Here is a 16,139-nt window from a genome sequence, read left to right on the forward strand (position 1 = left end):
CTAGAATGACACGCTTTCAGCAGAAAGGTGCTGTCAGTCGAGTTTGTGGCTGTTACAGACACCTCTGAGCCGAAAAGAAGGACCTGAAGCACTGACAGACTCCGTCTGCAAGGAGAGGAAACCTTTCTCTCCAAAACCGAACTGAAGGTGTCATCGGCCGGGTTTTGGAGGGGTCATGCACGAACTCCCCCCGGAGAGCAACCGCTCCTTGTCTGCGAGGGCAGCCGAGCCCCCGGCGGGGTGGGCCGGGGGCTGCGGGGCACCCGCGCGGGGAAAGCGGGGCCGCGGAGGGAGCGGCGGTGCCGGTCCGCAGCATCCCCGGGAGAGGCGGGCGCTTCTCCCCTCCCCGCCTCGCAGCGAGCGGTGCCGATCGGGCTGCGCGGGGAGCCCGGGCGAGCCGGCAGCGTCCCCCGGGAGGAGGAGCCGGTGGCGGGTTTGTCCCTGCCCGGCCCGGCCCCGGAGGTGGGGACGCTCAGGTGGGGACGTGCGGCCGGTCCCGGTCCCGGGGAAGCGCCGAGGGTTTGTGCGAGGGATGCGAAATGAGTTAATTTTGCTTGGAATGGTTCCTGGCGGGGAAGGAGCTGACGTGTGGAGACGCCGCCGGGGGATGAGCCGCCGGCGGAGTCGGGAACGCTCCGCACAACCGGGCCAGGTCCGCGGGTGGGATACACGGCGGGCACCGGCTGCAGCTCCCCCGGCTGCTCCCTGCGGAATTCCAGCTTTTCCTGTGAGCAGCAGCTCCCGGCACATCGCGCCGGACAGGGGCACAGTGGGGCAGCTGTCAAATGACAATACTTTAGGTCATGACACAGATCTGTCGCTGAGGGGAAACCCGGGAGTTTGGGGGCTGGTTGGTGGGTGGGTTTTTCTTTCAAGTTAAAAATTCTTCTTTGCTTATGGCTTAAACCCGAGCGGCTCAGCTCGACTGTCGCTGTAAGTGCCTGTGTGCTCTGTTTCCCCTGCAGGAACCCGTCTGCCCGCCGCTGTCGGGGATGGCAGCGTAGGATCCCCGCAGGATGGGGGCCCCGCGCAGGGAACAGCCCCGCTGGCTGGGGACCCTCCTGGCCGCCTGCCTGGCCACCCTGCCGGGCATCAGCGCCTGTCCCCGGCCCTGCGCCTGCCACGGCTCCGCCGAGCTCCACTGCACCTTCCGCTACTTCACCGCCGTCCCCCCGCGCATCCCCCCGGACGCGCAGCGCATCAACCTGGGGTACGTGGTACTGCGGGATTTGAATACTCAGACCACTTGCCTTTCAACACTTTGCACAGCAATAATTAACTTTCCAGATTTAGGGCTAAAAATTAACCAAAGTCTATGGAGCTTAAAGTTCTTTAGTGCTCACCAGTGGCTGCAGTCACAGCCAGCAAAGCCTGAGACCACCCACACTAAGGAGGAATTTTGGGGATCTAGCACAGGGCACACGAAAACTTCAGAAGGTTTTGAACTTAACTTTCCTTTATATTACCTGAACATTTTGTGTCTGTAGCATGGAGCCCACATAGAACCTGGAAGAAGTCTGAAATAGATTTCTCTCCGGGAAAGGATAGTTCAGAGCTCAGAAAGAGGACTGGAAAAGGAGCATATGTATTAACATCTGCAGAGACTTTGCTGTGATGTAACACCAAGGTCGCAGGTTAGATCCCCATATGAGCCATTCACTTAAGGGCTGGACTCGATCCTTCTGTGTCCCTTCCAGCTCAGCCTATTCTGTGATTCTGTCACTTAGAATGTCCCACAGCATTAGGGTCTGTGCTTTCATCTGCTGAGTTCAAGGGAAATTTCACTTGTCTGGCCTTGTCAGCCTCCGTGGTGGTTCTGTTCTCTGTGTGGTTAAAGGAGCAGGGAACAGATCATACCCAGGCTTGTCTGGCCCCTTCATGCAGTTTCTAGCAAGTGTCCTCTCTCTTAAGTCAAATGATGAGACCCATCAGCAATATTTGCCTGATCTGTGTATCCCTTTTGATACACGTAACCTTTGAAACATGTGTCTGCAGAAAATATACAGGGAATATTTCATTGAAGTGGTAGCAAAATGAACACAGACAGATGTGTTTCACGCTTGCTGTCACTTGCCCCATCCACTGGGAATTCACCATCAGAATTCTGTCCTGGAAAAGTGATCATCTTTGGTGCTAACATGAAAGAATGACCTAGTTTCATCTTGGCAAGGGGAAGTGCTGCTTACCTTCAGCCATTCCCAAAAAGTGGTTCTTTTGTTTTGGGTTGGTTGGATTTAAGTGTGTGAGTTGGGGCTGACTAAACCATCCCGTACAGCTACAACAGCCTGCGAAAGCTGAGCCCCACGGACTTTGCTGGCCTGGAGAAACTGGAGTTACTGATGCTGCACAGCAATGAGATCAACATGATCCCTGAGAAGGTGTTCAGTGATTTACGTTCACTGCAGGTAAGAGCTAAATGACCCAGTGTTACTTTTTGTTATGACTTAACTTTCAGTGATTCTGGTAAACAGCCACAGAGCAGCCTTCTGCAGCATTTCAGGTTCCTGTTTCTTACCGTACTCACGCAAAAGTCAAGGGCCTTCAAAATCCAGAGTCCTAATGGGAAATGTCTTTCCTTCCCAGGTGGGCACTCGGGTACAGGGTGAAGAGCACGACAAACACATTGGTAGATATCTCTCAGCTTATCTTAGCAGGCAGCTGCAGTAAAAACTCTCTTTCATACAGGGGAGAAAGATTGCAAAGCTCCAACTACAGTGTCTGAAAAAGGAAACTTGTCGTTGTTAATTTGTTAGTCAGTCTGGGGGTTTTTGAGGATTGTTTTCCATCGAGCTTTCCCTTCAGTACAATCCTGTCCTTTTCTAGCCTTCGTGAAAAAAAGGCCACCACTGTGCAGAAACTTAACACACTGCATATAAACACTTCAGTTCTTTAAAGAAACTCCAGTTCCCTGGCATTCCTGGTCTGGTGAAGAACTTTCACTGCACACAGCAACCTTCAGCAGCATTTATTAGGGATCCTATAACTTTAACATGGTTTAATATTATGCATTTGTTACTTTTTCACAAACAGGTCTTAAAAATGAGTTACAACAAGGTCAGAGTGCTTCAGCAGGATGTATTTTATGGCCTGAACAGCTTGGTACGGCTGCATATGGACCACAATCAAATCGAATTTGTGAATCCCAATGTTTTCTATGGACTCACTTCCTTGAGGTTGGTCCACCTGGATGGAAATTTACTTCAGCAGCTGCATCCAGACACTTTTGTCACCTTGCGCTATAGTCAAATATTCAAAATATCCTTCCTAAAGCACATCTCTCTGTCTGACAATGTGCTGACTTCACTTCCACAAGAAATGTTTTCCTACATGTCAGAGCTCGAGAGCATTTACCTCCATGGAAACCCCTGGTCCTGTGATTGCAGCCTGCAGGGGTTTGCTGAGTGGGCACAGGAGAGGCCAGGTGAGCTGAAGGCTTTGTTTATGCTCTTTAATCCTGTTGTAGCATCTTATTCTTCCCGATACAGGTAATTGCCCTTTATTCATCTATTTATTCTCCCAGGAAAGTCTGGAAGATAGGATTTTTGTAGGTGTGTATAATCAGGGTAAAGAGATTAATACCACTCACTTTCCCAGATTAAATGAATTTAGTGGCTTTAACGCATTCCCAAGTGTAGCTTTCCTTAACGGAGAATTTTCTTTGGCCAGTCCAAAGCTTCTGGGCACCAGGAGAATCCACAGGGAACAAGCTAAGTTTCATGGAATTGGCAAGAGCAAGGGCCACATTGCACTTGATTCTTTAAAAAGAAAATAAGGAACTCAAGGGACCAGAGTACTTTCTCTGCTGCTGCCGTTCACATGTCACTTCAAGCTTTGGTTTTATTTTATTCAAAAGAACCACTTGTTAGAAGCTATATGTCATTTTTAATACTAAAACTTGTAGCACAGAAGCTTACTGAACTTTTCTTCCCTTCAGATGTTATAAAGTGCAGAAAAGAGAGAAGTTCCGGTGTCCATCAATGTCCAGTCTGTGCTAGTCCCAAAAATCATAATGGGAAAAGTTTAGTGGATCTTCCTTCTGCATCTTTCACCTGCACTAAGCCAGTCATCCATGACTCCCTGAAATCCAGAAACCTCACGGTGCCAGACGATGGGGATTTCAGTTTCGTGTCTCCCAAGGATCTAATAGCTCCGATAGGATCTGTGGTTTTGAATATGACTGACCAAGCAGGAAATCGAGGCAACTTGGTTTGCAATGTCCAGAAACCTAAAGAAATGTCTCCCATCTCATTTGACAAAAATGGCAACAGCACAGTCCTCAAAACCTCGTTCTCAGCATTCCTGGTGTGTGGCATCGATTATGGACACATCCAGCAGCTGTGGAGCATCCTGGCATTGTACAGCAATTCTCCCTTGAAACTGGAGCAAACTGGGCGGACAACTGACCTGCCTCTTATTAGCTACAAATATAAGCAGATCTACAGTGAGAAAGATGAACTTTTCACCAGTATTGAGGCTGACCTGCAAGCTGAGCCAGCCTGGCTGATGCAGAGCAAAGTGTCCCTGCAGCTGGACAGGACAGCCACCACACTCAGCACGCTGCACATCCGCTACTCCACCGACGCCCAGATCAGTTTGCCCAGCGATGACAAAAACCAGGTGAGAAATAACTGGGCCATCATTTCCAGGGACAACAGCACCCAAACAGAGCACACTGTGCTAGTCGGGGGCACCGTGGAACTGGGGTGCCAGGCAGCTGGGGAACCAGCTCCTGCCATGGAGTGGATATTGGCCGATGGCAGCAAAGTGCGAGCTCCCCATATCAGCGAGGATGGGAGAATCGTAGTCCTCAAAAGCGGGACGCTGACGCTGCGGACGGCTGACGTGTTTGACACGGGGCTCTATCACTGCATCAGCACCAACCGCAACGACGCCGACGCGCTCACGTTCCGGATTACGGTGCTGGATCCCCACGTGGAGCACAACGGAGTGAATGGAGCCCAGCTGCCGACGGCTCTCGGCAGCACGCTCCACCTTCCCTGCACGGCCACGGCCGCTCCGGACGCTGCCGTTACCTGGGTGTCACCTGAGCACGCGATTCTTCGTCAGTCTGTAGGAAACAAACATATTTTTGCCAATGGCACCTTGAGAATACAAGGGGTGACGGAGCGAGATGTGGGCTACTTCCGATGTGTTGCAGCCAATCAGTACGGTGTCGATCTTCTGGTTTTCCAAGTGCTAATGAGACAGGATGAAACTGCTCCGAAGAAAAACCACGGAGCTGTGGTAGAGTGGGAAGAGGGCTCTGGCAATGAACTGCTGCGCTCTGCTGCAGCACAGAGACATCCCTCAGCCACTCCAGCCACCCTGACAGCTCGTGGGCAATCTGCTGCATCAGCAGCCAGCAGCCAGGGCGCACAGAGCGCACGTCAGAGGAACAGCCACGGGAAAATGCCTCACTGGCCCTACGGAGACAGAACAGGCAGGCGGTTCAGGGGACACAGGAGACAGTTTGTTTCCTCAGGCAGGAGAGTTGATCCACAGCGCTGGGCAGCCTTGTTGGAGAAAACAAAGAGGAATTTGACAGTGACAGACAAACAAGAAGTTGCAACAGAACCACCCATTCAAGTCCATAAGCTCTCAGAGGAACCTGAGGATGAGGAGGAGGCATCTGGTGATCTCATATCTCCAGAAGAAGAATTCATGATACCAGCAACAGAGAGACCCCCAGTATCTGCTCTGGGCAGAGCAACAGAACTCGCAATCACTGCAGGGCCCGAGCAGACCGCGAACCCCACTCCTGCCAGGAACACCTCCCTCCTGCTCACAGTGTCATTAACTCCCCTACCCTCACCTCTTCCACACACTGTGGCACCGGGCAGCAAAAGGCCACAAACATATCCAAGCCCTACAGACTCATGGGAAAGATCTGATTTGAGTCAAATACCAGCAAATGGTGTAAAACAATCAAGTGTATCAAGTGGAACATCCACACTCTTCCCTGCTGGGCAAAACTCAGTATATTCTGGGGAAGTTAATAACCAGCATCTAAAATCTGCATCTGTGACACCCACGACAGAAGCTACAGGCACTAGCAAGGCTGTGACTCCCCAAAGCACAGCAGACAAGTTACATATTTTTACTGAGTCTATTGATAAGGTTTCCACCAAACCAGATCCCCAGGTCCCTGTGGTGACAGTCAATGCACCAAGCTCTGAATTTGGCCCCATTTATTTTCATAGTACTCAGAAAGGAGGAACCCCTAAGCCACCACTGGCCTCAACTTTCACCACTCGTCAGCAAATTCGGGTGATCCAGGACCTTCCAACTCATCCACCCCAGCTCCAGCAGCACCATGGAAGACGAAGGAAAATTTCTGGTCGGAGACGAATTGTTAGACCAGGACGTATCCCAAGTATGAAAGAGCACCGCTACAATTTTGGGACACCAGGGTCTGCCCGAGGAAGTACAGCTGTGGCTACAGGTGTTCAACTGAATACGAACTATGTATCAAATGTACCAACCGTAAATAACTTAAGCAGTTCCATCAATCCATTTAGCCCAGAAGCACCCCCCTCCACCATGAATATGCCAATGGAGCGCCCCATGGGAGCCCATCAAAACACAGCATTCCCCAGGGAAGAGGAAAACAAACGTAGTGCAAGGCAAAAAGCTGCTACCACAGGCACATCTGTCACTGCAAAGGACACTGCCACTACTGCAACCAGTGGATTGGGTGCAATGGGTTTGAAGCCAACAGGTACACTCGTTACTACTCCTCAAACTGACACCAGACTCGCCAAAAGTAAAATATTCAGAGTGGGAGGAAGGAGAGGTCAGAGGAGGAAGAGGCCTCCTAAAGCACCTGCCCCACAGCGTGTGGCTACAGTTACATCACCAGCTGTGCCTCCAAGCCTCACACCCGCAAAACCTCTACCAGGGAGCATCAGTGCAGTCTCCATGGCCAAAACATCAGCACTGTGGATCCCTGGCACCCCCGAGGCACCGCAGCACAGGCCCACGGCAGCCACACAGATGTCAGCAATGCTGGGCACCTGGAGGAACACCCAGACAGCAACATTGCCTGGCAGTCTGACTGCTCAGAGCCCCATCGTGGCACTCCAAACCACACCAGGCACACAGAGGAACACCCAGCTGGCCACGTCACCACCCACTAGTGCTGCCCAGACCCCCACCATGGGTCTCCAAACCTCACCATGGCTGGACGAGCCTCCTGGTGCCACAAGTGCCCGACCTGCTGCAGTCAGGGCCACATCAGGGCCAGTACCTGCTCAGCACATCAGAGCCACTGCCACGGCAGGAGAAAAATCCTACGTGAAAATGGGGGAGAAAAACCAGGCAGCACAGGCCACATTCCCAGCAAGAACCGTGCCAAGCGCTCCCTCTGCAGTCACTGCTCCCAGCACTCGGCACCCCTCCCCTCTGCCAGCCCCGACCGCAGCCGTGCCACCTGCACCGAGCGCCAGAGCCTCCTCGCCTCTGCGGGGGGATGCCGGACGCCAGCCCGAGCCACCTCCCAAAGGCACAGAGCGGGGGCCCACACTGCAGTCACCACAGATCGCATCTCCGTGGGGCAGGGACAAGGACAGCTCTGTCAGTGGCTGGTCTGAAAGAAGAGATCAAGAAACTGCCACCATCCCCAATCTCATCACCTTAGGTTCTGCAAGCAGAAACCATTTTTCAAAGCCCAGAATAGTCGGAGGGAAATTGGCTGCTTTCACTCTGCTGGCGGATTCCGATGCCTTTATTCCTTGTGAAGCTACTGGGAATCCCCTTCCAATAATACAGTGGACAAAGATATCATCAGGTGAGCTTGATAAACCTCTCTAGAATTTACCCTCCATTAGTGCTGTAATTCGGCACCTCTTCTGTGTGCCAAACTCAAGCATTGCTTCATTTCAGAGTGCTATGAAATACCAGTGAAAGGTAAACTTGGAAACAGTGACAGGGACTCACTGGATCATCTTAGTGCTGATTCTGGAAGAGCTCTTTAGTGAAATGATTTTAAAAAAAAAAAAAAGTATGTTTAACTATAATTTCTTGCTTATTGTGGGAAGAATTCAGTATTTATTGTACATTACCTGCTATTCCAGAACAGTGAGACAAGTGAAAAGAAAAATGTGGTAAAAACACTCAAATCCAGTTACAGCTGTGCCAGGTCTGGACTGCAAAGCCCCATCTGCTTTATCCAGACTTTGTCTCTGCTGGAGATTCAGCTTCATTCTTACTTTAAAGCTTTGTCATTCTATATGCAAAATACTCTGGTTTCTCTCCATTTTATCGCTGTTATTATTTATCTCTATATATATGGGGTTACTTGGGCAAAGCAGACCAGGACAGGGTGTTTGGGACTGAGGAGAAGGAACCAAGAGGCAGGTGCTGACAGGCTGTGCTGCCGCCCTTGTTCGCAGGGCCCGATGCTCCGGGACGCCGCGGTGCCGGCCGGTGGGTGGTGCTGGCCAACGGGACGCTGTCCATCGCCCGGGCGCGGCCGGAGGACGGCGGGCAGTACCTGTGCACGGCGGCCAACGCGCACGGCGCGGCCCGGCTCCTGGTCACCCTGTCCGTGGCGGCCAGCCCGCCCCGCATCGCCGGCGGCCGGCAGCGGCTGCTCACCGCGCACTCCGGGAACACCGTGGCAGTGGCGTGCAGGGCCGAGGGCAGGCCCCCTCCCACCATCTCCTGGCTTCTGGCAAATCAAACCCACCTCGTCCCCTCCTCCACGGGAAACGACAGAGCTCACGTGGAACCGGACGGCACTTTAGTGATCCGGGCAGTCACTGTGTACGACAGGGGCCTCTACACGTGCCTGGCCAAAAACCCTGCGGGCACCGACACGCTGGCTGTGAAACTGCAGGTCGTTGCAGCCCCTCCCACCATCCTGGAGGAGAAGAGACAGAGCGTGGCAGGAATGATGGGGGAAAGCCTGAAACTCCCTTGCACAGTGCAAGGGAACCCTCAGCCCAGCGTGCACTGGGTCCTCCCTGACGGCACGGTGGTGAAACCTCTGCAGTTGGTACACACGAGGCTGTTCCTGTTCCCCAACGGCACCTTCCACCTGGGCAGCATCGCCCCTTCCGACAGCGGCAACTACGAGTGCATAGCCACGAGCTCCACGGGCTCGGACAGGAGGGTGGTCAGCCTCGTGGTGGAGCGCAGAGAAATACTTCCAAAAATAGCCATCGCCTCTCAAGAACTGACTCGGCTGAACTTTGGGGAGAGGTTGCTTCTGAACTGTACAGCAACTGGGGAGCCCAAGCCCAGGATAATCTGGAGGTTGCCCTCCAAGGCTGTTGTGGACCAGTGGCACAGGTATGCCCCTTTTTTTTCCTCCATCTCTTTGGAACTTAAAACACTGCCTCCTCTGGTGCTCACATAAGAGCCTATTACAGCACTAAACCACTGTGAACTAAACCAATTTTTAAGCATTTAGCAGTGGTGAAACATCTGTTCTAATGGCATCTGTATCTAATAACAGATCTAATAACAGATCACATCAATTGCCATTAAGTGGGTGAGGTCTCAAAACAGGTACAAGTCATATTTGAATTAAGGTAACTCCTGTCATCATGCACTGGCTGACTGCTGTCAGTTCAGAGAAGTTACTTGTAACAGATTTGTGAAGCAGGGCTCAGGAGGGAGAGGTTTCTTTCGTCTCTGCCAAGTCTACCTTTGGGGGTCTCCCCAGACCCCCTCCCACAGTAACACTTCACCTTTACCTTGGGAGAGACAGACCCAACACAGGGCGCTCCCAGCAGAGTCAGCACTGCTCACATCCACATAACACCAAATGTTATTGATGGCAATGACATCAGCTGGCGTGGGCACAGTGCCTTTAGAAAGAGCTGCTGTGCTGTGCTGTGAACACGTTCAGTCCCTTCCAGTGCTCAGTATTCACCTCCAGCACTCGTTTTCATAATTCTTTTCCTCTCTCTCTCCCCACAACAGAATGGGAAGTCGGATCCATGTCTACCCCAATGGATCCCTGGCTATTGAGGCAGTTACAGAAAAAGATGCAGGTGACTATCTGTGTGTCGCAAGAAACAGAATTGGGGATGATCTGATACTGATGAAAGTCAGCATCACAATGAAACCAGCCAAGATTGACCACAAACAGCAGTTCAAGAAACTGGTGCCATATGGGAAGGGTTTCAGAGTGGACTGCAAGGCCTCTGGGTCGCCCACACCAGAAATATCCTGGGGTCTGCCAGATGGGACGGTGGTGAACAACGCGATGCTGGCGGATGACAGTGGGCACAGGTCTCGCAGGTACGTCCTCTTCAACAATGGGACTCTGTACCTCAACAAAGCTGGAGTGACAGAAGGAGGAGATTACACGTGCTATGCCCAGAACACTCTGGGGAGGGACGAGATGAAGATCCACGTCACGGTCATCGTGGCAGCCCCTCAAATAAAGCACAATTACAAGACATACATTACAGTGACAGCTGGAGACACAGCACTGCTGGACTGTGAAGCTGCTGGAGAACCCAGGGCACAGATATTCTGGTTGCTGCCTTCCAGTGAGATGATCTCCTCGTCCACAGACAGGCACTCCCTGCACACCAACGGCTCTCTCTCCATCAGCCACGCCAGCCTGCTGGATGCTGGGGAGTACATGTGTGTGGCTCGGAATCCTGGCGGGGATGACACCAAACTGTACAAGCTGGACGTGGCTGCTAAACCCCCCATCATAAATGGTTTATACAGGAACAAAACAATCATGAAGGTGACGGCAGTGAGGCACTCAAAGAAACACATCGACTGCCGGGCAGAAGGGACACCTCCTCCTCAGATTATGTGGATCATGCCCGATAACATTTTCCTAACAGCCCCATATTATGGGAGCAGGATTGTGGTACACAAAAACGGGACACTTGAGATTCGGAACATCAGGCCCTCAGACACAGCGGATTTTATCTGTGTGGCACGTAACGACGGGGGAGAAACTGTGCTGGTGGTGCAGCTGGAAGTCACAGAAATGCTGCGGCGACCAGTGTTCAAAAATCCTTTCAACGAAAAAATAATAGTAAAACCTGGGAAAACTATCACACTGAACTGTTCTGTGGATGGAAACCCTCCCCCAGATATAAGCTGGATGCTGCCCAATGGCACGTGGTTTTCCAGCAGCATCAGGACATCCCAGTTTTTCACAGGAAGCAATGGGACCCTGACCATCAACAATCCTGAGAGACACCAAGCCGGGCGCTACCGCTGTGCTGCCCGGAACAAGGTTGGCTATATTGAAAAGCTCATGGTCCTGGAGGTTGCCCAGAAGCCCAATATCCTCACCCGCCCTGCAGGGCTGGTGAAGGGTGTCAGTGGGGAGCCTTTGTCGCTTCACTGCCTGGCTGAGGGGAGCCCCAAGCCCAGGATGGCGTGGACGCTGCCAGGGGGACGTGTGCTGGACCGGCCGCAGGTCAGCGGGAGGTACCTGCTGCTGGAGAATGGCACCTTGGTCATTGGGGCAGCCTCGGCCCACGACGCCGGGAATTACGTGTGCAGGGCCCACAACGATGCCGGGGACTCCTCCCTCAGCATTCCTGTCACGGTCACAGCCTACGCCCCGCGGATCGTGGGCAGACCCCCCCCGGCCATCCACACCATGCCAGGGGCAGCAGTCCAGCTCCACTGTGTAGTGCTGGGGATACCAAAACCAGAAATTACCTGGGAATTACCTGACCGCTCCACACTCTCCACAGCTCGCCAGGGCTGGGGATCTGGGGGCGAGCTGCTTCACCCCACGGGCACTCTGCTCCTGCAGAATCCCCGACCCTCCAATTCCGGCACGTACAAGTGCACAGCGAGGAACGCCCTTGGCACTGACACTGCAGTAACGTATATCCACGTCATCTGAAGCCAGAAATGCAGCAGGAATGGTGGTGAACACGGGCTGCAGCTGGACTGAGGTCATCCTTGCAATGACTTTAATCAAAGGCAGCCACAAGCATGTGCGTGCCTGAACACGTCCACAGCATTCAGGCTGCAGTGACTGGGCAAAAGGAGGGAGGAAGGGGAAAATTAGCTCTAGCATTATTTGCTAGCATTGGATCTCTCCATGTTCAGGGGATTTAAATGAAAGCAAAATTAAGGCACTTTTGCTCTGCAAAGTAATAGCAAATATTGACTGTCAAACATGGTAATTTTCTGGAAATGTGCCCAGAGAGCTCTTGTATGGACAGAGTTTTTCATCAGTTCCATACTGCCCACCTTGTATGACTGTCACAAGCATGGATCAGAGAGGGCAAGGACACCTGGGAGCTGACGAGCAGGTTTACTGGGATGCAGATTACCTTCTTACTGTGTTTTAATATTTAGTATGTTTTTAAAATAAATACTCAATGATGTAACAAGTAGTGAAGTATTTTTAATAGCACAGCAGTGGTTGCCACAGTCTTTTCTGCAGAGCTGTGGGATGACACAGAACAGCTCAGTTTGGAACAAGACAGGAAGCTCTGCTCAGCACTGTTAAGCCAATGCATACAGACTGGGTGTAGAACCAGTCCAGCCTGGCATCGCTTTTTTATTGTCACAAAAGCATTTTTTAAAGATTTCTCAATAGAAAAAAATCATATCAATTTGAATCTCAATTTAGAATTGTGATTCCTCAGTTGAGCAGCCAGGTAGGTTCAAGAAGCAAATTGAGTTACTACAAAGCAGGAAAAAAGTATTACCAGAGTATTTTAAATGCTCCAGCATTTAAAGTTCCTCTTGCAAAATGAGGGCATTGAAAAAGATTTGTATAGAGTAACTCCTAAATGACATAAAATAGTAATAAATTCATTCTGCTTTTTCAACTCTCAACACACGCAAAATGATACCTGTTTGCAGAGGTTTGAATAACCACGATTTGTTTGTGGTGATTTTGGTTGATAGCTCGCCTGTTTTGCACTCAGCTGATGATGCAGTGCCTCACCCAGCCAAGGCCTCCCCCCAGGATGGGGAATACCTGCCGTGCCTCACTGGCAGCTGGCACAGGAAACAGGAGGCGATGCCATCCAAAGGGCAGCTGGCTCCAGGACAGCTGAAACCGCGGGAAGGACGTGGGGGCTCTTCCATCCTCGTGCATGAAAGCTGGGATGAGATCTGGCACTGATGGCATCAGGTGGGACATGGGGTTCACCTGCTGTGAGGCTCTGCCAGCACTCAGAGGTTCCCTGGTGACCTGGAGGCTCAGCCCCTGTCACCACAGGCACCCTGGGGACCTTCACCTGAGAGCTTCAGAGGGAAGGCAACAGAGAGCAACCACTGCTACTTCCAGTAGGTTTATTAACATTACATTGTGGCTTTTCATGTAAACTTTAAGAAGTTCTAATACAAGCAATAAGCCCACTTCAGCACCTTCTTACCACAGTAAGAGCAAGAGGAATTGGTACTTTAAACAAAGAACTCTGTAAAGTGCATATGAAAATCACAGTCAAATAAACATGATTTAAAGCAATGCTTGTTCTGCCAATGAAGAAAGAGGTGAACATTTTAATGGACAAATTAACTTTTACGCTAGAATCAGAAGTGCCTTTTAGTTTAGTAGTTTGGTCCAGTGCAGTTCTTAAAAAAAAAAAAAATTAAAATAAAAAAGTGTTTTCCACAAATAAATAAATCCTGCATTCTTTGTCCTCTTTGAAAGTAACAGGACCTAAAAAGAACCAAATTCATAAAATCTGCCATAACATTCTTCAAATAGGTCCACAAAAGTCCAGATACTGAAATCTAGTTAAACACAAAAATAACCCCAACCCAACCCCCAACCTTGTTACATATTCACATCAACTGCAGCACAAATAATAATGATGGAAATAAGGAGAGAACTCATGTTCTGCTGTCCAGCAATGACTAGTGCATTGAATTTCCAGTGTCCTGTTCCTCAGTGCAAACATCCCCTGCATCCACTCCCACCGTGGTCAGAAGTGGGGGGGGTGCCCATACTGGCTCACCCCTTGCTGGTTACCTGGTGGAGGAAGAAAAAGAGGTGACTGTACCAAAATACAGAAGAATACCTGAATTTGGTGCAGCAGTGGCAAGCAGCAGTCAGCAAATCCCTCATCCACCCGAGGTCAGGGGCACTCACTTCCCTGGGGACTTTTCCTGCAGAGGACTGGGGAAGGCGGGTGGGTTCCAGCTGCAGCCCCAGGGCTGCCCTGGGGACCACACGGTGTCCCAGCACTGGGCTTTGGTGCCACACCAAAAGGACTGGGACATCCATCGAGCTGTCAGTAGGTGAATGACCTCCATGTACCTCTAGCAGCAGGCAAACAGGCAGAAAGTCTCCAGAAAGACAATTCCACGTTCAGACACATTTCCACGTGTCCGTGCACACACGCACTTACTGGAGAGCTGCTTCTGGAGCTGCCTGACCAGCGCCGCCGTCTGCTGCTGCTGCTGGGTCTGCTGCAAGCCTGGCCTTGGGAACTGCAGTGGGAGTGGGAAAGGTGAAAGAAATCCCTCAGTGCCTGAGCCACGGCAGGTAACAAATCCCTCCGTGCCTGAACACAGGTGCTCGGCTGTGCTGCCCCGGCGCAGTGGGCAGGAGCTGGGGAGGGCAGTGAGGGCAGGCAGGTGCCCTGGACAGCAAGGACACAGGGAACACCCTGAGAACTCTCAGAACATCTGCTCTCTTCCTTCCCTGCAATCTCCCACCAGGGGTGTTCAGCCTGCAGAAGAGAAGGCTTCAGGGAAGCCCCACTGTGGCTGTGGCATTGAGCACAATGGGAGCAGCACCCCAAACTCGGCGTCTACCATCCATCTCTGGTCTCTCAGCTTTACAGATCTGCCTCTTAAATCCCAAATTTTTTTTTTTCTCATTAGACCCAGTGAAAATGCACATGCTTCTAATGCTTTTAATTAAGTGATTCTTCTGCACAAGGATACAGGATGCAGTTTGGAAACCTGACATGCTGAATAAAACTGGAGTAATCCAGTACCCTAATAACTCCGTGGGTGCTACAGAAACCGCCCGAGCTTTGCTCAGCGAAACCTCGTGCTTACTGAAGGCAGTTTCAGTGTTTTACAAGACTTCAGTACCTTTTCCCTTTCTGAAACCAAATCCTTCACTTAAGATGTGTTGTGTAATCTCCTGGCTACCAGGCTATACTAACTGCTGAGGTTAGTCAAAGGCACTACCCAGCACACCGGGGTTTTCTGGGGACATAAACCCAACCCACAGCACCTTCTGCTCTGCAGGTGCTGGCACAGGAATCATCACCAGGCAGGTGCCCATTGCAGGGACACTCTCCCATCAGTTTGTTCAGGAGATAAGAACTATTAAAAAAACCTCAAAAATGGATGAAAATTATCTAAGATTAATGCTTTTAAACTCAGAAGCTGCAGTTTCAGCATTACTGTATTTTCTCTACTTTTCTATAGCAAACTTTTCCTAGTTATCTCCACCTACCTTAAATATGTTTGGAAAAACTGTGGAAATAAAGGAAACAAGCATAATGAGATTGGAAAAGGATTTGGCAGTGACAATTACTGGGTAAAATCATTCCCTAACCTATCAAAGGCTCCAATCCAGCAGAAAGTCGTGTCTCAAAAGCAATTCAGTTTGTTCAGCTGTCTTCATGAAACTCTGGTTTATTACTAACAATTTAATTTAAAGGGATCTTAAAACAATAAGCCCCATTCCCCCCCAGCCTGTTAGTAGTACAGCCTAAAAACCAAAGGCCTCAAGTCAGGAACAGTCCCCTGTGATGGGACATAGCAGGGGCCGGGGTCTGGCTGCGGCGGATCAGCCAGGCAGCAGGGGTGCTCCCAACAGCACGAGGACGGTGACGGGGAGCAGTGCCAGCCACCGGCACCTCACGTGGCCAAGGGTCACTTCTTCGTCCCCGGGGGACAGAGCACCCCCGTCCCTCCCCTCAGCGCTCCCCAGCACAGCCCGGTCGCCTTTGCTCACCTGCGGCCGCACGGGCGGGAGTCCGAGCGCCGGCTGCTGCTGCTGCTGCTGCTGCTGCTGCTGCTGCCCCGGCTGCTGCTGCTGCTGCCCCGGCTGCTGCTGCTGCTGCCCCGGCTGCTGCTGCTGCTGCTGCTGCCCCCGCTGCTGCTGCTGCTGCCCCAGCTGCTGCTGCTGCCCCGGCTGCTGCTGCTGCTGCTGCTGCCCCGGCTGCTGCCCCGGCTGCTGCTGCTGCCCCGGCTGCTGCTGCTGCTGCTGCTGCCCCGGC

At 51.6% G+C, this 16,139-nt stretch overlaps 2 protein-coding genes across 5 annotated transcripts in view; one reads left to right on the forward strand and one right to left on the reverse strand.

Moving 5' to 3' along the window:
- Positions 1–377: 377 nt before the first annotated feature.
- Positions 378–13,616, forward strand: IGSF10 (immunoglobulin superfamily member 10). Of its 4 annotated transcripts, none has more exons than XM_042042727.1 (7): positions 378–476; positions 966–1,210; positions 2,276–2,405; positions 3,031–3,421; positions 3,935–7,786; positions 8,391–9,291; positions 9,928–13,616. In XM_042042727.1, the coding sequence occupies exons 2-7, from the start codon at positions 1,017–1,019 to the stop codon at positions 11,834–11,836; spliced, it is 7,377 nt and encodes a 2,458-aa protein (XP_041898661.1). In that variant the 5' UTR covers positions 378–476; positions 966–1,016; the 3' UTR covers positions 11,837–13,616. The 4 variants fall into 4 exon arrangements, with proteins under 4 accessions (XP_041898661.1, XP_041898658.1, XP_041898660.1 ...); XM_042042724.1 differs by lacking the exon at positions 378–476 and adding an exon at positions 484–727; XM_042042726.1 differs by lacking the exon at positions 378–476 and adding an exon at positions 484–652.
- The window catches only part of MED12L (mediator complex subunit 12L), a 101,998-nt gene continuing 99,087 nt past the window's right edge, over positions 13,229–16,139 (reverse strand). The window contains exons 43-44 of the mRNA XM_042042402.1: positions 14,307–14,574; positions 13,229–13,927 (exon numbers count right to left, since the gene is read on the reverse strand). Of these exons, the coding sequence (XP_041898336.1) occupies positions 13,881–13,927; positions 14,307–14,574 (315 nt within the window). The 3' untranslated portion in view covers positions 13,229–13,880. The remainder of the gene's footprint in view (positions 13,928–14,306; positions 14,575–16,139) is intronic.

Source organism: Corvus kubaryi, unplaced genomic scaffold (genome assembly GCF_017639235.1).
Source record: "Corvus kubaryi isolate FWS band 111438036 unplaced genomic scaffold, C.kubaryi_AGA036_p1.0 37397, whole genome shotgun sequence".
Classification (NCBI taxonomy): domain Eukaryota; kingdom Metazoa; phylum Chordata; class Aves; order Passeriformes; family Corvidae; genus Corvus; species Corvus kubaryi.

What these genes read in the sequence shown, in the direction of transcription:
- IGSF10 (XM_042042727.1), top strand. Translation starts at nt 1,017, where the DNA reads ATGGGGGCCCCGCGCAGGGAACAGCCCCGCTGGCTGGGGACCCTCCTG. An exon ending in GCGCAGCGCATCAACCTGGG is followed by an intron (nt 1,211 to 2,275) that starts GTACGTGGTACT and finishes CATCCCGTACAG; the next exon opens with CTACAACAGCCTGCGAAAGC. An exon ending in GTTGTGGACCAGTGGCACAG is followed by an intron (nt 9,292 to 9,927) that starts GTATGCCCCTTT and finishes TCCCCACAACAG; the next exon opens with AATGGGAAGTCGGATCCATG.